Here is an 18,022-nt window from a genome sequence, read left to right as displayed (position 1 = left end):
CGTGTCCAGATGCCTTAACTCCAGAGTGAAACACAAACTGAGAGAAATAGGTGCCTCTCGATCTAACTTGCCTGTGAACTGGTGCGCGCAGAGCTCACCTACCAGAGTAGATCCCCCATAGGTGAACAAACACAAAATGGCTGGGAAAGGAGGATGTCCCTCATAGCTTTTAGCCCAGTGGTGGGTACTCTCCTGGGATGGGGAAGACCCCTGCTTCCCCCCCTGCCGTAGGTACCTAATGCCAAGTAAGGATTTTGTTGATGAGAATTCCAAACAGAGGGAGGTGCCAAACTCCCAGAGAGGATGCACTTGTCTTGGAAACTGCCATTAACTAGCTGAGGCGGGGAGCCACCTCCCATGCTGGCTTTTTTGGATCCCATTCTGAGGTGCCTATCTCTCCCTTTCCAGTGTGCAGGGAGCCCAGGTACTGAACTCAAGTGTTGTGAATCCCAGTGATTTTCTAGGCCCCTGCATGTCACCACCCCTAAGTTCCTTTGTGAATCTAGCGATAAGCAACTGTTGGGGGAGATGGGTCAGCAGCAGCAGCAGCAATTGACTGGTTTGTGGGGAAAGGGAGTTTGTGCAGTTCCATGTGACATTCCTCACTAGTAAGAAAAGGTCATGATTGTCCTCACTTGAATCTCACGCAAAACCTGGCAGCTATGGGAATTCCTGTACAAATCACAGGAATATCAATCTCCCCATTTTCCAGCTGCTAATGCAGACAACGATCATTTCCTTATGTTATGAGACATAAACAAATAATGTTTGCCACCACAGTGTGAGGGTAACTGCCCCTGTATTCCCCACTCTGTGGCCCATTCCAGGAGTGCCCAGTCAGGTCTCAGGTATCACCTGTCTCTGAGAAGGGAGTGTTGCCCCACTCCCTTCTGACTGCGGGTTTTAAGGCTGCACAGCTCCCTGCCTTACACAGGGATATCCCCAGTCTGCCTAACGGTCAGCGCTTGTGCATGGCTTTCTCTCCAAGGGCTCTGCGCAGTGTATTGCCAGCAGTTACAAGTTATCGCACAGGTCTTTCTAAGCAAACACGTTTATTCTTAAGGTAAAAATATCACAGAAAAGCATAAAATCAATAGAGGTTCCTATACACATGCTAAAAGCTTAACAGAGGTCACCTCATAGGTCTTATGGGGCCTTAGTAGGCCAAAGTCCTTCAAACACTTTCACAAGGGTTGGTGGGAGGAGCCCTTGGAGAGAATGTCCTGGCTGCTGGTTCAGAAAGAAGGTCCCTTGTCAATTTAAATGTAGTCCTTTTATCTAGAAAGCCCTTTCTTCATCTGTTGGTCTCTGAAAAACTATGTTTGGACCAGTGTATGCATACCTCCCCAGCAGGTGGCACCTCTTTGGAGATGTTGGCAGTTTCAGAGACTTGCCTTAATCACCCTCCATTGCTTTTAGCTCCAGGAGGAGTGGCAGTAACCCTCCCCCTTGGAGTTGCAACGCTCCCTGGCCCATAACGATAAATAAACCATTCAACACTTAATAAAATATGGTCCCCAAAGACATTGCATGCAGTTGCAATATCATTTACACTTGCAAGTACAAAGTATTAAGGCCAGTTAGCAGCACAGCTGGGACTAGAACTCAGATGCTGCCAGCGCCTGGCGTTAGACACAGATCTTGGGGCTACATGGCTTCTAGGAAGGCTCTTTCTCCTCTAGCAGCTCGGTCAAAAATTCAAATTTGAAAATCAGCCAATGTTGCTGGAAAATACTGCTGTTTATCCCCAGGATGATTTTCATCTTCTATTGCCAAATTTGTGCACCTTTCCCATTTAATGCTCAGGATTCATAAGAGTCAGAACTCAAATAATAGTTGAAATTTATAACATCAATTTTTTATTAATTGCCATCTGAAGTGGTAGCAAAAGCCTGCTCAGCTGTGTACAGATTTAATATACCATACTGTATAGGGTTAGCTTTACCTCCCATTTAATATTGGTTATTAATGATGGACAATTTTTCTTTATCTGTTTTCAGATGAACAGAGACCCATTTATGACTAGAAACTGAAGCGTCTAAGCCTAAACATAAATTACAGCTGATTGCTAGCAGCTGTATTTCATTAACAGGGAACAAGACTAACATTGATTGGGTGGGGTTTCACAAGCTTTAATATTTCTGTTTGCAAGAATACTTGGTTGGTACATATTAAGGAAAACTGGTGGGTTGTGATTAAAAAGGGAATATAGGGGTCATGGCTGTTAAAACTTAGTCAAGACTGAGATTTAATATGCCACCTTCCCAGCCAAGGCAGCAAAGATGGCAATCTGAATGGTATGCGTCAGGTCACCTAGAATTTCCTGAAAGCCGGTGTTCCTAGGAAAGCTGGAAGTAATGTTTCAAGGCCATAATAGCATTATCTGCAGATTTCTGGAGAAATTATATAATTTGACTGAAAAAACTGCTGCTTAGTTTGAATGAAGATTTCTGTTCGCTCCTGCAGTTGAAGTGAAAATTGAAGTTGTCCTACCAGAGAAAGAGAGGGCGAAGGAAGAGATGTCACCCAATGGGAAAGCCAGTCCACTTGTTTACAAAGTCAATGGGACTGCCCGGCATTACCACCTTGAAGAACATCCCATCACCATCAACCCCTACCAGAACGTGAAGGATGTAGTTGAAGCCTCAGTGTGCCACGTGAAGGACCTTGAGAATGGACAGTAAGTGTTTAACATTTTTACAGTTAGCTTGAAGGATCCCAGAGGGCTTTATACATGCTACCATATACTATTACCATAACTGAAATGCTGCCAGCATGGTGCTGGAGCTGAACAGCAAGGCTGCACACCTCTGTGAAATGTGGCATGTTATGACCCCAATTTATCTAAACACTTGAGCATGTGCTCAACTGTAACTTTGTGCTTAAGCTTAAATTTATCTCCAGTCAGCACAGCATTTAAGCATATGCAGGTAAGCATGTATTTAACTGCTTTGCTGAATCAGGCCTATGTCATGGAAACTGTTGCTTTTTTCTCACTAGCTCTTTAGTCTTGACTAATCCAAGATGATCGGACCATCTGTGGCTAGTGTAATTTATCTTTGTAATATGGGTATTGTTATCTTCCTCCAGTTTGAATACAATAGAATCTTGTACAAGTGACAACTCCTCTTTAATGTTTTTGGATACATGAAATTCTCTCATGTTCTGTGCCTGTGGAACTCCTTTCTGGGGAGATGCGACACTAATTTCCAATAGACCTTGCCTAGTATCCTTTAGTTGCTTCTTTAATGATTTGTAAGTTTATTTGCAAAGTTCTCGACTTAGCATTTTAACAAACTAGTTTAAGTAAAACAAGCGCGTGGAGTTTGTGGAGTAGGCCCCATAGCACTTCTACCTTGTCTTGTTTTTCTAGTTGATCTGGTTCCTCATCAATTTGTTCTCTCACAAAGAATGGAATTTTCTGATGTTTTTGTGCTAATGGAAACACACTTTGCATGCAATTTCACAGTCCTGATTTTTCATGTAACAATGGAATCTGTTAGGATATCAGACAATAGATCACTGGTACATATTGATGAAAACACATATTCAAACCAGAACAAAAAACAACAGATTATGTAGCAACCCAGAGAGGGGGGAAACCAGATATGTAGGAAGAAGCCCAGGGAAACAGCAGCAAGGGGTTGGACTGCACAGGGACTGTGGCTGCTTGTTCTAGGGTCCCTGGGCTGGAACCCAGTGTAAAGGATGGGCCTGGGTTCCCCTACCAGCCTCTGGGGAGTGGCAAAAGGTGTTGGAGATGCCTGCCAGCCAGAAGGTCTGGAAAGACTGCAGATTCTCCAGAAGGGGAAGACTTAAGTGACCTGGCCGGAGGGCCAAGCCAGAGGGAGGAAGCTGCAGACCCAGAAGTGAGCGGGGCAGCAGAGTGAGACAAGACAGGAGAAGACAACACTGGAGGGAGAGCATAAACTGGCAGAGCTGATCCCCAGGATGGCCAGCAGTAGGTGCTGCAAGCGGCGAGTGCGTCCCTTGACATCATGTTCCCTTACTTTCGTGGCACCTACAGCCTGGCTTGTAAGTATAAGCCACTTTTGTTTCATCTGGTAGCAAGTCCATAGTTTTGGGTTATCTCCCATGAAAGTACTGCCTCCCTCAGTCATAAAGCTCCACTTCTTCATCCACAGCTTCATTGCTGCAGCAAGCAAAGCTGTCATCGTAGAGACAGAGAGACATTCCAGGCAGAACTCTGAAAATCAGGTCAAGTGCTTGCACAGGATTCTGTTCAATAGGGACGAGTGCAGAGTGGCATATTGGAGTGATGTGTTCTTCCTGGTGACCCTCCGCTGCTGAGCCTGAGGCTGCCACAATCTGAACTAACTGGAGCTTCCTCTGAGCATAGGCCTTCATTCCTAGATACAGGGAATTGCAGTATCCGAGTGTAAATGCATGGATCGCCGTGACCCAGTCTGAGTGCAATGGGATCAGGTGCAATATTCTGACCAATTGCAAAGGAAATGGGAGTGCAGGGTCTTATACCTGTGGACTGCGGTGTAAATGCCTTTGGTGGGAGGGATGAGTTATTCAAGTTGCTAACCCTGTCTCGCCAGCATTGCTTCAGTGTGGTCTAGCTGAGTAAGTTTTTAAAAAAACATCGTTGTGCTTAGAAACCGATGTGTGGTCAGTGACAAAATGAATAGGGAACACACAGACAGAGGCTGGTTTTCCAAAGGCTTTTTTTCAGGACAGACCTGCATTTTAACTGGCATTTCCTGGCTTGTGAGTGCAAGCTGGGCAGACATGACTAACCTTAACCCTCCCCCCTTTTTTAAAAATATGGAATAAAATCTTAATAGGAATGACTCTAAATGAGTAGATTGCTTCATTCTAACAGCCCTTGGTTGTAAATAGCCATCTCACTCACTTGTGGAATGAGTGTGTCATTTGAAATCTTTTGCACAAGGTTTCTGTATTTGCTTCAAGACATCAGGTGCTGATGATTATCTATCTCAGGTCAAGTGGTTCCTTCGGGTGGCTGTAAACCATTTCTCTTATCTTTTCATAACTCTGAAGTTGTCATTTAACAAGAACTGTGGGGTTGGTCTGAAATAAAATCCATCCGAAGAATGCAGCAAGACTTGTTCCTTTTGCATGTGGTGAAGCATGAGAATGCATTGATCTCTTTATTCCATTTGGACTGTGCTTACTGCAAGGACTAAACAGGCACATGGGAGGGAGTAGAGCCCTTGTAGCATTCTGCTCCAATAAAATTGCGGTATGTCCTTAGCAGTAGCCCATACTGCTGCTTAGGGCCCCATCAGCAAGGTGTCTAAGCACATGCCAAAAAGGATTATTCCAGTGGGACAATTCTTGGGTAAAGGTAGGCAGGTGCAGAACTGAAGTCTGGCAGGTGCTCCACTTCATTGCACAGCAGGGGGACTCTGGTGATGTCCTATGGGAGCACCAGCATTCTAGCTAGGACCCCAGCAGAGACCTACAGAGCACCAGAGAGGTGGGATTCACAAAGGTATTCAGGCACCTAACTTCCAAAAATAGGTCAGATAGGATAACTGGGACTTGCAGCATAAAATGAGGAGGCCATGGGGGATTCTGCCACTCCTCTGGGATGGAGCATGGCAATCAAGGGCACTTGGCCCAGAGAGATCTGCCAGCTGCCTGGTTCAAAATAGACTGAGAGATGAGGAGCAGACCCACCCACCTGGGATGGCAGTTGTCAGGAGTGGACGCAGATTTAGAACCAATTGCTGAAGTATATTTAGCTCATTAAAGGCTTCAATAAAGGTCCTTAACAGAGGGACAGGGACCCTGCTGGGCATCTTAAGGATTGGATAGTCTGAAGGTTTTGAATATTCCCCTGTGAACCTTTGTCACCATGGCTGTCTGTGGTGTGGGCAGAGGAGGGACAATCAAGAAGAAGGGTAGGTCTCTTAGGAGATTTGATTCATATGCTGTCCTACAGGATAAGTTTTTGGCAGCAGAGGCAGTAATGGTTTCATAGATTGCTAGGGGTTTAAGGCCAAAAGGGACCATTGTGTTAATCTTGTCTGAACTGCATAACACTAGCCAGGGAGCTCACCCTGCGATTCCTGCATGGATCTCAGTAACCTGTGGTTGACTTAAAGCAGAACTTGTAGATAGAGATCTAATCTTGATATAAAGATCTCTCTCTCTCTCCGTGTATGCTGTCATTGAGAGAGGTGGAAGAGCGCCTTCTGCAGTCCCCTGGGTTTACATGGAGGGATTTGTTCATTGTAAAGGGCAGGCATTTCAACTTGCTTCCCTCTTAGTCTGCTAAAGCCCAGTTATTCTTCCTGACATGCCGCAAAACCCATCTCTTCTCCCAGGTATTTGGGGATGAAGCCAATGGTGAGACACAGTGTTAAGTGGCTTTATGTTAATGATTGTACAAGCTACGGACAGTTCATCTGAAATGATGACACTGATGAATGTATATTTTGCTATAGTAGGATAATGTGTTGCAGAGCTGCCCTCCACAATGGAGGGGAGCTGTTTGGTTATAAATAAAGATTATTCATTTTTATTTTAATTGCAAAAACCTGAATAAACCTCACTGCTGCATCCTAAAACTCCCTCTTGCAAGTGACAGTGTTTGGAAACTCCCTTCTGCAAGCGAGAGCGTTTGCTTTGGCGGCATCACTAAATATGCTCCCAGTGATCCTGTGGGCAAGCTGACAGGCCACAGCTGGGTTCCATAGAAAGGGCAACAGCTCACCATACCCAGGAGATTGAGACGAAAGAGATCCTTGCACCAAAAATCCCTGGAAAGCAGCATTCCATGTGTAAATGCACTAGTCAGGAATGGAATACCTGCTGCCAAGCTGCTGAACATCTTCCGCCAGTTCCTTAGCCAGCATAATGCATGCAGCCCCATGGAAACCAGTAAGGCCAGATCCTCTGCCAGTGTAAAGCAATTGGATCTCATTGTAGCAGTGGGACCAGACCCCCTGCTGGTATCAGTCAGCTCAACCTTGACTCAGAGTCATGTTGGATTCTCCTTCACTGGCAACTTTTCAATCAAGATTGGATGTTTTTCTGAAACTTATGCTCTAGTTCAAAGGAATTATTCTAGGGAAGTTCTCTGACCTGTGTAATACAGGAGGTCTTCTGGTCTTGGAATCTATGAACCTCATTGAAAGGGGATTTAGTCTTACTGGCTTCAGTGTAAACAGCACAGTCCCATTGAAGTTAATGGGCTCAAAATCCCAAATGGTGTAAATTGGCCAGAGCAACCATTGAATTTAATGAAGCTACATCAGTTTATGCCCGCTGAGAACTGGCCCATTTTTTAAAATCAAAAGTGCACATTAAATTGAGGTAACCAGTACCAAAAATGAAACTGATCCATTCCAGATGTTACTGCTACCATAAGTCGATTCAAATGGGAAAGGGAAGATGGGAGGAATTTAGCCCATGAGCTTTCTAGAGCCCTGGTTTGATCAGGAGTCCGTCTAAGCTGCGCCGATGGTTATACTGTTGATTTGTGTCGCCAGCATCCCCCAGCAATTCAAATCAAGCCAACCGTGTGAAAAATATTTACTGAAGATCTAACACAGATGCTGAATACATTGTTATGCACTTGATTCAATGTTTGACATGTGGAGGGAGAGGGGGATCATGCAGCGTTGATGCATGGTTGGCAAAGCTGTCCTAGTGGCCAGCACAGCACTGACTGGATCTGCAATGCTGTTTAGCACAGCTACAGAAAGAGATAATGTCGCTATATGGCTGGAGTTAGAATGCAGTGTCCTCTCCTGCTTCAGCCTTCAGAAAACCTGGAGATAAGATTGTAAACAGTTATTCTTTAGCTTAGTTCAGTTAGTCCTAGTGTAGATAGTGTAGTTTGTTTTCCCGGACTGGGGATTCCCTCCCCGTAGTCGGGGACAATGCCTAGACTCTGGGCTTCAAAAACTGTGTTTCCTGCCCTAGATCCTTCTGCATCAGCAACAACACCAACGCTGCCTCTACTGTCTGGGGGAGATGCGCGTCTTGGGGAAGTGCAGCATTTGTTGCTCGTTTCCCCCAAGAGCTCTAGGGGTGGGGTTCTGACTTAAAATGTTTGGTCCGTAATCTTGATGGAAGCATTCGGTGAGACGTTTTGCTTAGGCACTAGAAAGTATTTTATCTTTATATTTCTTGTAACCATTTCTGACTTTTATGCCTCATGACTTGTACTCACTTGAAATGTATCTCTTTATAGTTAATAAACTTGTTTTATTGTTTAAGCAGAAGTGACAGGGTAACTCTATTTATGGTAGTGAGCTGATATTATTCCCTTAAAGGAATAACAAACTTAATATATTTGTACTGTCCAGGACATACATTTCTGGGGGACAATCCAGGACTCGGAGTGTTTTGGGGTCACTCCGCAGTATAACCGAGGCTGGTGAGAGCCAGGGTGTGACTGGCAGTTTTCAGTTACACAAACACATCTGGGAGTGACCTGCCTGCTGGTGGCTGTTTGTGAGCAGTCCAGGTTGGAGGCTACAGCAGCAAGGCATTGCAAGGCACCCCAGGTCACAGGGCAGAGGTGACGCACCCTGCACTGGTTTGGATTGTACTCTGTTCTTGTGAAATACTGTAAAGGAGTCTTGACATATCAAATTATTCCTTCTCCTTCACTCTAAATTTCTACCCAATGTCATCTCCAAATTCTACCTTCACCAGTATATTTCCTTACCTGTCCTTTTTCCGAAAATCCATGCTTCACATGAAGAGAAAAGACTTCATTCCCTCAACATCAGGTGTGCACTGGCTTTGACCTGCAAAGAACCAAGTCCATCAAAGTCTCCAAGACTTTGTTGTGATAGCAGAGAGATCCCATGGTTAGGCTATATCCTTTCAGAGGATTTCTAAGTGGGTTTCTGGCTGCATTATTGAATGCTGCAGACTCACATCCCACCTCCCATTCAAGTGGTAATGAAGCCATTTAACAGGCATTTGCCAACCCCCGGGTGTACACTGTCAGTTTCTGAATTTACTGACAAAAACAGTTGTGCATTACTGTAATATTTACTCAGAACATGTTTAGTCTACAGGACGTTAGTTTAAAATTTGCTTTAAAAATATTTCATTAGTGTGTTGCTGAAGATTACAAAATCACATCTCTAAAAAATCCTTGCATAGATTTTTTTAGATGCACAATCTGAGTATTCATCTTTAGCCTTAAATGCTTGGATCTTCAGACATATAGTTTTCTAAATAAATCCTTCAAAAGACCACCCTTATCTAAAATACACATGCAAGCCTGGGCTGCCATCGGGCATAGGGGCACCAGTTTAATAATACTGCATAGGGCCCCATAAATCCTAAGGACGTCCCTGTGCATACCCACGGATGGAGTACAGCTACAGACCACACACCTTGAAGAACCTCCAGTGACAGTAAGTAACTGTGCTTATAGCTAAAAAGAAACCATTAGCTAATGTGAAAGCTTGGGACTGGCTCTCTGACATTTGATAGCCCGAGCGGATCAAAAGGCAGTGATAATAGATATTTATTATTGTTACTATTATTTATTATGTATACTATATTTTTCATGCTTTTTAACTCCAGGATGCGAGAAGTAGACCTGGGTTGTGGGAAGGCTCTGCTGATAAAGGAAAATGGAGACTACTATGCAATGGGACACAAATGCCCTCACTACGGAGCCCCACTGGTGAAAGGTTAGTCTGTACGCTCTTGGTGTAAGAATATGAACCTGAATCAGATAGTCACAACAGACAATGGATCCGTATGAAGAATCTGAGCCATTTGGTATCATTCACTACATTGCAGAATTTTCAGGTCTATAGAGACATCCTGCCTTTGAGGTAAACATATACTGTTAATCCAGGAAAGGGATCAAAATCCTCTGCAGAGCACTCTGTCCATGTTTGATTTGCTAACAGATCTCGTGCTAGCCTATGCAGCACATCTCTGAGTGAAGTCTCTTAAAATGATGTTTGAAGAATAGAAATATAACCTTTCTGCCAGTCCAAGTTGACAGCAACAAGAGCTGGGTTCAGTATCTAGGGGTTCCTTTTCAACAATACATCATGAAACTGGCTTGAGCCCCCACCCAGTGACTTGGACAATTACACACCACCCCCTGGGTGCCTCTAAGAGGCAATACTTCTCCATTCGCAAGCACGGAGTCTGAATGTAGCAAAGAAACTTTTAATAAAAGGAGGGAAGTAACCCGGCATTAAATTGGGAAAACACTACAAACAGGGTTCACAAACATAAACCATTAGCAAAAGGCCCACTCCCAAGTAAGTTGGGCAGTGTCCTTTTCCCCTCAGGTTCTTAAGTCCAGCAACCAAAAGTCCCCTTAACATGCCCATCCCTTCTCTGCAGCCCACTCACAGTTGTTATCCTTGGTCAGGGCAGACCCAGAATTGAGAGATTCATCTGCAGATTTCACCTCTCACCCTGGGCAGTGGGGGGAGAGTAAGAAGGTACCTCACTTGCTCCGCTGCCCAGCTGATTAGTGCTCCGCTCCTCGCCACCGGCCGCTCTGCTGGCCAATCGCCACGTCTCTCCACCAGGCTGTACTCACCACCCTGCTGGCCAGTCGCCACGCCTCTCTGCTGGCCGCCCTGCCAGCCGATCATCGATCCACTGGGATCTCTCCAGGACTCCCCACTTAACACAGGGGTCTGAGACTTTCACCCAGTGATTCCTGCTGCGGAGGGGAACTATTCTTCTCTATTCTATTCTTCTCTACGACAGAGCATTTAGAAATTCCATCCTCTATGTGGATGGCTCTGCTGTGGTCCTGCTTCTTACCTGGAAGCCAGAGCTCTTCCTCCCACCCACCTCACGCTCACAGTCTGGTTCTGCACATAACCAGCCACACCACATAAACATTCTTACCTCAAAAAAACAGTAAGAGCTGCTCTACAGGCCATTTTTGCAGCAAATTTAACTATTCCAGGTGAAATTGGTGCACCCCCTGGTGTGGATACAGTTCTCTTGTTACAAAGGAGCTTATACAGTTATAGCTTATTGCTGTCTGTTTACCTGCTGGGCTCGTGGGAAAGCTGGCTTTGGTCCCTAGGCACCAGACTTTCAGCTCCGCTCTAGCTCCTTTGCAGGAGACAGCTGTTAACTAGCATCAGGGGCTGAACCAACCCCTGCAATAGGGGAGCACAAGAGTCTATATAACAACCTTCACCCCGCAACTTGGGTCCCATGCCTGAGCACTGGGCTGCACAATTTAAAGTCCAGTGAGCCCTGTCACAGTTCCCAGGCTAGCTGCACCTTTGACCCCTCCTGGCCTCTTTGAGGGCACCCCTTTCTCAGGCCTCGAACCATCACCTCTCTGGATGGTATCACACAGTTATCCCACTCTCAAACCAGGCCTTGGACTGCATCCCCCTGCAATCAACCATGATCACCTCAGCAGAACTGACTTATCCTCAGCACCTGCAGTTCCATCCCCTCCAGGATCAATGACAGAGGCTAATACAGTGGCCTCCAGATCTGTGAATATATGTTGACATGCTTCTGCACTGTCACTGAGCCAGCATGAAGGGGGCCAACACCTGATCATTGGCCATCAGTAATGTTGCCAGGATGTTGCTGCACTAAGTTCTCGCTGGGATTGCTAGGAAATGGTAGGGAAGGATCTACGGTGAGGTGTGACTCGCTCCTGCCATGCCTTTTGCAGGGGTTTTATCCAAAGGAAGAGTGCGCTGTCCCTGGCATGGGGCTTGTTTCAGCATCGGCACTGGTGATATAGAGGACTTTCCTGGCTTGGACAGCTTACCCAAATTCCAGGTGAGATCTTTCAATCTGCAGAGAAAGAAATGACCATTGGGGAAGGAAGGGGCAGGGGAAGTGTTTTCCTTTCAGAGTGCAGAGCTGGGGTCTCCCAAGTGTGGGAGTGGTGGTGACTTCATGTGACCCCACTCACTGCTCCCTCCACCTGACCCCCATGATTCCAGCTGACCCCTTTGCCCTGCACCCATCTTGCAAGTGCCAGCCAGCTCCTGTGAAACTGAATCTCCAGGGTAAGGAAGAAGGAGAGAGAAAGGGAGGGGCACATACATGGGAAGGGCTTGTTACACAAAGGCTGCTGCTGGTGAAGAGTGGTGGGGCTGAGGAAGAAGGAGGGGAGAAGGGCATCCAGGTGCCCCCCAGGACACGGTGCTGAGAAGACACTTAGGCATGTGGGATAAGAATCCAGACGAACAGAGATGGACACTCTGCTAAAGATCCTTGTACACCTGATACTAGTTAACAGAGAAAGTCCCAGGTCCCTGGGTGTAGGAGAGCCCTGGGTGCTGCTCACCCAGCTCTTACATGGGCCATGCAGAGAATACAGCAAGCATGCAATGTGGCTGAGTGGACAGAACCTGTTTTGCATTGAGCTATGTTTAGTTCAGCAGCTGTTAGACAAGAACACTCCCTTTAAACCCAGAGACGCTAACTGTGCTGCAAACTGCTGCTGTCTTCTCGCCCCAGGTGAAAATCGAGAAGGAGAAGGTGTACATCCGAGCGAGCAAGCAGGTGAGGGGGAGAGATTCCATTGGCATCCAAACACAGGGACTGGGGATCGCAGCTTGCTGGGAGGCAAGGGTGATTTGATCCTTTGGCCCTTTGATTAGGTAAACAAATGTCCAAACAGGAAATAAATAGACCTTCCACACTCAAACCCTCCAGCCCTCATCCCCAGAGCTACAATGGGGTTCAAGTTGCCAAGGTTATCTGCTGCCCCCTAGGGAGTACCACAAGGAATGCTCTAGTTTGCTTTTAGAGACTGCTCAGATATGCAACAAAAATTATTAAAGGTCTAGAAAACATGAGCTATGAGGGAAGATTGAAAAAATCGGGTTTGTTTAGTCTGGGGAAGAGAAGGCTGAAAGGGGACATGATAACAATTTTCAAGTACATAAAAGGTTGTTACAAGGAGGAAGGAGAAAAATTGTTCTCTTTAACTTCTGAGGATAGGACAAGAAGCAATGGGCTTAAATTGCAGCCCGGGGGCTAAGTTAGACATTAGGAAAAACTTCCTGTAAGGTGGTTAAGCGCTGGAATAAATTCCCTAGGGAGGTTGTGGAATCTCTGTAATTGGAGATTTTTAAGAGCAGGTTAGATGAACACCTGTCAAGGATGGTCTAGATAATGCTTAGCCCTGCCTTGAGTGCGGGGGACTGGATTAGATGGCCTCTCGAGGTCCCTTCAAGTCTTATGATTCTATGCACATTCTATCTATTAGGAGCCACATTCTGATATCCACCCATACATTTAAGGAGCTCCAGTGACTCAAAGATTTGGCCCAAAGAGGTCACTAATATCAGGTGTGGCTGCCAGCATGTGGACAGATGATTTGTGATGCAGTGTCCCATCTACCCAGGTTACACACGTGAATGTTGGGGTTTGATGAAAAAGGATAACATCTTCCCATCCCTACCATCCTGTGCTGAGTTCTCCATTGGCAATGTGGGGGGCCGTACGTGGGGTGGTAGAAGTTACACTGAACTTTGCTTTGCTAGGACTTGCTGCTGTATAGTTGTAAAGCTAAAGAACATTGAACCAGCATTGCCACAGCTTTGTTCGGCACCCAAACTTTCCGACCTGGATGAATTTGTGGCTGATGGTGGATTTATTCTTCAACTGCCTTCTGGAAGTGGCATAGTGACATGTCTGGTAGAAAGGTTTTATAGTCCCATCATGCTTTTGTTGGGTCTGAGTTTGGAATCCTCTTCAGGCAATAAGAGTGAAGCTTTCATCCAAGCTGCTTTACAAAATAACTCATAGCTGTTCCCATTTGTACCTGGCAAAGTTAAAGCTTTGAACTGTTAATGACAGTCATCTCATTAATTGCTACACAGGCTCTTCTGACGCAAAGAAGGACAAAGGTTATGGCAAAATGCATCTCCCTCAGCAACTACAATATCAGTAGCACCAACGTGCTGATCATTGGAGCAGGTATTGAGATGTGCCTGCTGACAGCAGCAGATCTGTCATTTCAGTGAAGGATATAAAGAGAACAGTGAATAGTATATGCTAACTGATGTACACCCTTCATCTTCCTGGCCAGTCTGTGGATACACCCATCCCACTCCCAGTCTGGGTACATAACTGTCCATTCTCCTAATGTGTATAGACCCACAGCCAGATCCACCAATACAGAACTATTAACTAAGCTCAAGATCTTTGTATGCCACTACGCTAACCATTGGCCTGGGCTATGCAGCAAGTCAGATGAGATGAAAATCTAGGACTCTGTGTACAATGTCCCCGTGTGCCTAATTTATAGACATTTGCTCCCAAACTTTGTGGAAACCCTTCCCCAACCTCCCACACTGGGTAACTAACTACCGCTCCCACTGCAAGTTTCTCAGGGTATTTCTTCACTGCACAGTTAGCCCAGTAAGTTATGTTCCTGGTCTGTATTGAGATAACACACACCCTAGCTCCAGAGCAATAATGGGAAATGTGGATGTCCTGTGTATAAGTAACCCCTAACTCCTGCACCTGATCTATTTTAATTCTCCCACTCTGTGAATACAGTCATTTCCTCCTAAACCATCACCAGACACTCCAGGCACTTCTCTTTCTAATCACCACCCCAGTTCCTTTGACATTCCCCCCCCATGCTCCTGAGCTGCTGATAACCTCCACTCTTCCAGGCTATATAAAATACAGGTATATAATAGCAAAGCTTCTGTCCCTGCTGTCCTCCGCAATCTCTCTTGTGTGTTAAGTTTGGAATTAACGCTTTGTCTACAGTAAGAAAATTTTGCAAAACTCTGCTCTGTCACCAGTTCAACTGCATTGGTTTTCACAACCTAGTTTTTCAAAAAGATCTGCTCTAGTTCAAACAGGAGTTAATTCAGGGAAGTCCTATGGCCTGTGTTATGCAGAAGGTCAGACTAGATGACCACAGTGCTACTTTCTGTCCTTGGAATCTATTGGTCTAGCGTAGATGGGTTACTGGCTGCAGTACTTACTTTAAGCACTGGATCTTATACGCAGCTCTGAGTATGTTTAATCAGCTCAGTGCTTAAAACAGCCCCTTGACACTAGTGCTCCCAATATAATTAGCACCAGCCAAGCTGAAATGATGATAGCAACAATGAGATCATTTTACAGCAGTTCCCTAGTGTAGACATGGCTTTAGTTCCAAACTTACCAGAGACAAATTGGAGGAGGAGTGTGAGTAGGAGGGGCCAGTTGCATTTGTGTTGGTACTTTGTGCTTTTCTTAAAATGTGTTTTGTGGATGGAACAAAACTTTACAGAATAGAAGACCTCACCAGTCTGTAGGCAGCAACAAACTTCCCTGCTGTTGCTTTTCTACAGAGAACAGGGAGTCATGGTGGATGCTGCCTTTCCAATGATGGTTAGCATGGACTATTCATTGTTTGTAATGACACCATTATTGCAGGCTTAGTTGCAGAAGAGCCCCGAGGCTGAGAAATTTCTACTCATTTTTCAAAGCTTCAAGTATACACCTAGAACTGGTTCAATATTTTTGGCCAAGACATTGTTCAGCATATGTTGCCATGGCATGACTATGTAATGGAACAAGTACCTTTTGTGGTATTTGATTACCTCTGGAGCTAGTCAAATCCTAGGCCAGATTTCACGGTTTATTCAGATCATGCTTAGCGAAGTAGAGCAGGGCTATCAGGGAGCCAACTGTTGATTCTCTGCTTGGCCCCTGCATATGCCAGATGTCTCTAGTCCCTAAGGTGCCATATGCCATGGGTGAAAGCCAAAGCACACCATGTTCCGCCACTCCCTGTCCCCTTGCTTCCTGCCCCAGGTGCTGTGGGAAGAGTAGGATAGAAGCCAGCTATGCCTGCTCTTCTCCTATTGCATTACCCACTCCCTTTGTGCCAGTGTGCTTTGCTGGATAAAAGCCAAATTCTGAAACTCCTGTCCCTTGGTTTCAAGGGGTCTGTTCCTAGAGCAAGGCACAGCTACACATGGGAATGGACATCAGAATCTGGACCCAAGTTACTCATCAGATAATGATGATTTAATCAAAGAATGCATTTGATTAGTGGCTTTTCCAGGCTTCAGCCAGCTCATTTTACAGCCCTCCTAATGCTCCAGTTCTAACTGGTGAGCCAGAAAGGCAGGGGTTCAAACCCTAAACAGTGAGGCAGAAGCTCTGAGGACAGAGTAGACCTGCTACCCAATGGAGCAATTCGGAATCCACTCCCTGTCCCAAGGTATCAATGACTGGAATAGCACTAGGCAACCTTTTTATTGTTCATAAAAGCAAAAGAAATGAAAGGCTAGATTCACAAAAAAAAAGTCTGAGAGATTGAGTCCTTTACTGGATGGATGCTAAACTTTTCATTTGTTAAATAAAATACATATGTAGCAATTACTGGCCTTATGCCTTTTAGGTGCTGCTGGATTGGTTTGTGCAGAGACCTTAAGACAGGAAGGTTTCTCCGACAGGATCGTAATGTGCACAATGGACAGACACTTACCCTATGACCGACCCAAGCTAAGTAAGGTTTGTATCATCCAGAATGTTTCATATTCTTATTTCATGTATTCTATATTCATGTTTCTCTCACTAGACAGTGGGTGTCCCAGTTGCTAGAAACTTTGCCAGCTTGTCCTTTTATTGCACTGAGGCACTGTCAATAAAATTAATTCTAGGGACTTCTGGAGCTTGTCACCTTTTCAGTGTGTGTTTTCGGAGGCAAACCCGTGAACCCTCCTCTGACCTAGTCATATCATCATCTAAGACCAATAATGGAAGGAGCCTGATGAAAGCTGGGGCCGAGATTTCCCAATGTACATGCTTTATGTCCCGTTCTTAAGTCCATAGTTAGGTATCTAAATAAGTAGCCTCATGTTCAAAAGTACTGAGTAGCTCTCAGTTCCCACTAAAACCAGAGAGAGTTACTGGCTACTCAGCACTTTGCACAATCAGGTCACCTAGGTCTCAGGTTACATAACCTGTTTTAGAAAAGCTTGGCTGGGGGGCCTTGTCCCAACTTTATTAAATCATCTTCATCTTTCATATGCCTGGGGTAGAGCAGCAACTACACTTTCACCTGATGTCGATCGAGCCAAATGGCTGTAGCGGGAGTAGCAGAATTTATTGCAGTGATGCCTGTTTAACTAAATATACTGGCACCTTTCTTTCATTTTGACCTCTTGTTTCTTCTTTTGCTTGAATTTTCTTTTCTGCAAACAACTGAGGATATTAAATACAAAACCCTGATGTTCAACTTTCAATCATAGTACTGCACTGTCTGCATAAAAATGAGAAAATTGTAAATATTCCCAAAGCAAATCCATATACAGGGAGAACTGGATTTAATCTCTATATTGTTACCTTTAATTCTTTAATATATTCTTAGGCAGAAATCTTTACAATGATGAAGTGAAGGTTGTAAACATAAATTCTTTTTAAAAAAAGAATGATAGTCACTGCCTCCATATTTCTTTCACACAGAGCTAAAGTGGGCGAGTTAGTGGTACACCCTTCCAGAACATGGAGGATGGGTAACGTTTAATCTCTGGAAAGCAGGAAATAAAGAGATCAGTGAAGACAAATTTAAACCTCTGGAAACCAGAGAACGCAGAGATAAAAATGTCTCCCACCCCGGCAGAACCTTAACTCTGCTCCTCTGGAGCTGGCATTAGTTACTGGGACAAAACCTGATCTATCCCTAAAAGCCTGTCACCCATCCAAGGAAAGGCTCAGCTCAGCTCACTCATGGGGCTCTCCACCCTTCTGACTCCCCGGTGCGTACTTCAGGAGGTGAGGACAGCCTTGTCGCCCGCCTCTCGAGCTTACCTCAAGCAGGTCCTGAGGAAGAGTGCTCCCCGCCCACCCCGGGCCCTATGGATCTTTTCATCGGGCCCCTGTCCCGTGAGCCTCCCCTGCCACCCCACCCTGATGCCTGAAACCAGCTGCGTGACCTGCAGTCGTTTGGCTTTCAAACCACACCAAGGGCACATCTGTACACATTTGTGCTCCATACTCTGTTTCCTCACCCTCGTGTCTCGCCCTGATACCAAGTGGCGGGACCCAATGTCATCTGTCGAGGGTGAGGAAC

General features: G+C 45.4%; 1 protein-coding gene across 3 annotated transcripts in view; it reads left to right on the top strand.

Annotated features, from left to right (window-relative positions):
- Nucleotides 1-18,022, top strand: part of AIFM3 (AIF family member 3) — a 114,382-nt gene that overhangs the window by 38,125 nt on the left and 58,235 nt on the right. For all 3 annotated transcript variants that reach the window (XR_014714272.1, XM_084649421.1, XM_084649422.1), the window contains exons 3-8: nt 2,467-2,680; nt 9,553-9,662; nt 11,651-11,760; nt 12,448-12,492; nt 13,818-13,914; nt 16,349-16,461. Coding sequence is in view for 2 of the 3 variants with exons in the window: in XM_084649421.1 (XP_084505547.1) it covers nt 2,467-2,680; nt 9,553-9,662; nt 11,651-11,760; nt 12,448-12,492; nt 13,818-13,914; nt 16,349-16,461 (689 nt within the window). In the remaining variant the exon portion in view is untranslated. The remainder of the gene's footprint in view (nt 1-2,466; nt 2,681-9,552; nt 9,663-11,650; nt 11,761-12,447; nt 12,493-13,817; nt 13,915-16,348; nt 16,462-18,022) is intronic.

The sequence above is a fragment of the Lepidochelys olivacea genome (assembly GCF_965140295.1).
Source record: "Lepidochelys olivacea isolate rLepOli2 genome assembly, chromosome: 15".
NCBI classification, from domain to species: Eukaryota; Metazoa; Chordata; order Testudines; family Cheloniidae; genus Lepidochelys; species Lepidochelys olivacea.
This window is presented reverse-complemented; position numbering and strand designations above follow the sequence as displayed.